The 4,696-nt window shown below is 39.2% G+C and overlaps 1 protein-coding gene across 1 annotated transcript in view; it reads left to right on the top strand.

Moving 5' to 3' along the window:
- Nucleotides 1–3,439: 3,439 nt before the first annotated feature.
- LOC115443776 (voltage-dependent calcium channel subunit alpha-2/delta-3) overlaps nucleotides 3,440–4,696 on the top strand; it is a gene marked incomplete in the record, with an annotated part of 76,158 nt that continues 74,901 nt past the window's right edge. Inside the window, 1 exon segment of the mRNA XM_037442908.1 lies at nucleotides 3,440–3,732. Coding sequence (XP_037298805.1) covers nucleotides 3,626–3,732 — 107 coding nt within the window.

Below are 4,696 nucleotides of genomic sequence, written 5' to 3'. Positions count from 1 at the left end.
TATTGCGTATCATTGCTAAATATAATAGAAGACCCTTCCCTTTTGTAATCGTTTATTGGCTTGTAAGGTTGTTCAGTCAAAAGACGAAATCTACATGTGTAATAATTTCTCGAATTAGAAAAAACAGGAATCATCGCAAAAAGATTTCATCCTGCCTAGGATTCTCTACACATTTCACGACTACGAGCCTTTAAGCTACATGATGAGAAACTGCGGGAAACGTTATGTAGATGGCGTTCTACGCAGTAAGTATACTTGGCTGACAAAAAGGAATTGACATCTTTGCGTACGTCTTTAAGGGCATCATTCATAAGTTCTGTAAGTAAATGCTACTCATCATATAGATGTATAAGCTATATACGAAAGTTGCATTCTAATCTATGTTTTCATTTTTGTTTAATAAGATGACTACTAGTATCTACATTGGCTGTACTATAACTGTCAAATAAAATTTACTCGAAACTTGAGAAACAGGCAAAGGCCTGTCGAGACAAAAGAGTTTCGAAAATATATTGCAGTCGCTCTTGTAAAAATACAGTAAAAAGGAAAACAGTATTTGATTTAAAAATATTAATGCCCTATTGAACAAAATAGTCTACAGAATACCTACATCTTAATAACATCACTTTAATAGTATTGTCTTTTATAATCGACTAAAGCACACATGTAACTTTATTTCAACTTAGCAGAAACCTTGAAGCTGATCGAAAAACTATTACTAAAATACAGAACTAACGTCCATGACGACGCAGCCAAAAAAAGCAATGCTAAATCAAGAAAGTCAAAATGTAGTCATTCAGTTATGAGCTACTGATTGATAGCACGTGTGACATTATGCAAGCAATAGTCACATTATGCAAGCCTACGGGGCGAGTTGCTGCACTGCAGCAAGTGGCCGGGCTGACAAGTGTCTTAACTAAGAACCGATTACATTCTTATTATGCAACTGATCTTATCTAGAAACTAAACAAACCTATATTACGCGTTCTTGCTCTCTATGGGCTAAGTAGAGGTGCAACCAACACAAGATCTTTTCGCCTTGTATATTCCGTCCGATGATGTGATAGGGGGTAAGCTCTATAGTTACATCGGGCACAAATTCCAGACTCCGGGCTGGCTGTTATGGATCAGAAAACTCAACATCGCTTTGCCCAACCCCGGATTCAAACCCTAAATCTCCGAGCGGTGGCCGTATTACGAGCGCAATATAACTAAGCCAACGAAGCAGTCTTATCTATCTTAAGGATCCTATAAATTTCTATAATAGGCCAATATGCTTATAAAGTGTTGTGTATACGTTGTAAATATCAATGATCAATCAGAAATTAAAATTAATTACTTCGACCTTTTATAATACCATCCTTACTTTACACGACTTAATGCGCGAAAGAAGCGAAATAGCGCTCGTCATCTTTGACAAAATTCACTTGCTAAGTCACCTAGTGTTCACAATTGTACTGACTACACACAATAACCTTCAATGCGCAAAATCACATACTTTTAAAATCCTGCTTGGTGACAGAAAGTGACATTACAGTGGTACATGGCCAGAACGCACTCCGCATACAATATACCTACCACCTACTGCTATTAATTCTTACCATAGTAACAAATTATGATATTTGAAATGAAAACACTTATTTAATCGAGAATCTCTCATCTTTGCTCTATAGCAATATTACTGCGCCTTTCACACTAATGTCGAACCTCCCACTGACTTCGCAAACTGTCGACGTTTGTAGCAATAGCTCAATTGTTTCACGTAGGCGATACAATTGACGCCAGATGGTGCCTAGGTCTATTAGAAGAAAAAAATTGAAGCTGAAACTAGGCTCCTTCGACGTCGATACGTCTGTATGCCCTGAAATATGAGTTCATTGCATTAGTTACCGGTTTAAGGATATTGGTAAGCGATAGCTAATAAAGACAGTGAAGCCCTAAAGCTTCAAGTATGTTGTGTAAATAGGGGATGGGAACGGTAATTCCAATCTGTAATAAATACCTACCGTGCTATGTATGAGGTTTAAAAATTCTTCGTGATCAAAGAATTTAACACCTTATTTTTCGCTAAATCCTGATAATGGAATAGGCTTCAAATGCTTAAAAAATATAATTTTAGACGGGTATGTTTCTTCACGATATTTTCTTCTGCCATAAAACAAGCAATTATAAACTAATGTCAATGACAACCTACATATATCTTGATACTACATCCGATACTACCCGAAAGGTAAAGATATAGCTGTTAAATTTCTTAATAACATGTTTTTTATATGAATATTCTTTTAATAACACGCAACTTAATAATATTGTAGTATTTTAATAAAATCTTATTTAATTTTAATAACGTTGCGTAGGTTCTTAAAAAGTATTACCTTTTAATAATGAAAATATTTCGCGGCGTACTACGTTTTAATTAGATTTGGCTTAAGTTTTCATCTATGTGGTATAAGGGGATTATCTACTTAGCGCTGTTCTGTGTACGTGTACCTACATGGGTACTCACAAACTACTCTAGCGGTGTCATGAACTTTATACGTGGAAATGATTCGTAGTAATGAACAGGCTCCCTCCATTAATATTTAATACGCAAAGTTTTTCATTACTCCTCCAGTATCAATTTTATCCTGTTACGACATTAAATCGACTCATTTTCGTACTTTATTTTCCGCTTAAATGTAAATGGACCATTTTCCGAGACTATCCTTCCTCAACAAAGTGGTAATCATAAGATTTCCTCTCCGGAAATTACTTCGACGACCTCAACTTTAAGCAGAAATCAAATACTGTCTCATCTCATCTTTCGAATTCGAATAAAACTCTCAAAAGTTAGTTAGGTGTAATGAAAGCAATCCGGCGGGCGTACGGTGATCCGCTTAGTAGAATTATAATAGCGAAGGGCGGAATTTTGGCGGTAGCAACGCTTGCGACATTCCTTAGAAAGCGGGAGCGCGGGAATCAATAAAGGATTTCCTGGCGACGTGCCCACGCATGTGCGTGGCGCCGCCGTGTCCGCCGTGTCACCGTCGCCGCCAGCTCTGCCGGATGACCAGCTCGCGCTCCCTGTTCCTCTGCTCTAACACCAGCCGATCTGCAGGACTCAAGGATTGTCGATGAATATTTTTATTTATCTAGAAACGAGCCTTCGAGATTGCTGAGGGCGCACGACCTCTGCCGCCGCCGCAACATTGGGCGGCTTGATACGGCCATGGCGGCGTTCACACCGGTCGCTGACCATCAACCCTATGCATGAGCATATAAATCTCAGTAATAAGTAGTAGGCCGCTGCGTTATTGGGCGTATGATTCGCGCGCAGCGTCAGTGCGGGCGCGGGTGAGGGTTCGCGAGGGTAGGTCGCAGGGACGGGGGCACGGGGCAGGGTGCGCGGCAGCGCGGCGGCGCGTTGGCGCGGCTCGCGCGCGACTCCGTCTGTCCTCGCCCTGCGGCTCGGCCGCACCGTCTCCGGTCTGCTCCCGACCTGACACCGCAACCACTCGATGACTCACGCACTTACTTACGCCCTTTGGTGACATTGCCGGGAGAGTGTAGTGCAAACGGTAGTGCTTCCATGTAGGAGCGAGTCTGTGTTGTGATTGTCGTGCGCTCTTGTCATGTGGGAAGTGCGATGGCTTTGAGTGACAGCATGTCGCGGCACCTGCCTGCGGGGCTGCTCTTCTCGCTGCTGGTGGCAGCCGCCATCGCCAACCAGCTCGAGGATATCCCTCATAATGAGTAAGAAATTAATTTAACCAAACATTCATGACAGTAGCAGAAAATCTTTTTAAGGTAACGACATCAAATACAGTATTATTGTAAATTAAACGTTTATTGTTTATTAAAGCTCGTGCTACTTTATTAGTAAGCATATTGAATCATGTCAACAGGTCAATAGATCATGAGAAAGTAGAGCGAGATATTTGTCAGCAGAAGTGACATCATTGTTCACTTCCTGTGCAAGGAATTAATATCGGAAACACGGGATGCTGTGCACCGGATGGCTTGTAGAACTTTTACGATACATCCTGTAATAACACAACTGTAATTACAGGACGAATCTATAATACTGATAGTGCATGCTGCATATTTAGTGTTACTTTATGCCATATGCAGATATGATATACTTATATTAAGCAATGATTGAAGAATTGAAATGTCTTTTAGTACATAATTATTCAAACTATCCAAATATTGAACAGGCTCTGCCTACCGAATGTGTGACTATTTTATAATCAAGAGTTCCAGGATAGTATAATATCTTAAAAAAGCGAATCTCACGCTTACAGCTCCAAGATGAAAGCCAGAGCTACAATTTATAGTGACACTGCAGGACAAGCTTCTGTTCCGTTAATATTATTGCGATATAATCATACAGAGTTTTACAATCGTTATTATTAGTCACAGGATAGTGCCTTATACGTCAAAGCTTATTCAGTTTAATGATTTATTGAGAAAGTCACTTACAGAGAATACTATCGGTCTGAGTATGAATACTAACAATATTAACACTTTTTTCTTATAATCAAATTTAGCGACAGCGATAACTATTAAAAATCGACGTTATTGCTATTTACTATTACGTATATTTTGGAAAAATAAGCAACAACATACATGATTTGTCTCTTTATTAAGATTTTAAGTAAAACTAAGATATATTTAAATACATCAATTATAAAATTAGATATTATCCAAGATTGAC

Source organism: Manduca sexta, chromosome 25 (genome assembly GCF_014839805.1).
Source record: "Manduca sexta isolate Smith_Timp_Sample1 chromosome 25, JHU_Msex_v1.0, whole genome shotgun sequence".
Taxonomy (NCBI): Eukaryota; Metazoa; Arthropoda; class Insecta; order Lepidoptera; family Sphingidae; genus Manduca; species Manduca sexta.
Note: the sequence above shows the minus strand (reverse complement) of the source record. Positions and strands in the feature narration are given on the sequence as shown.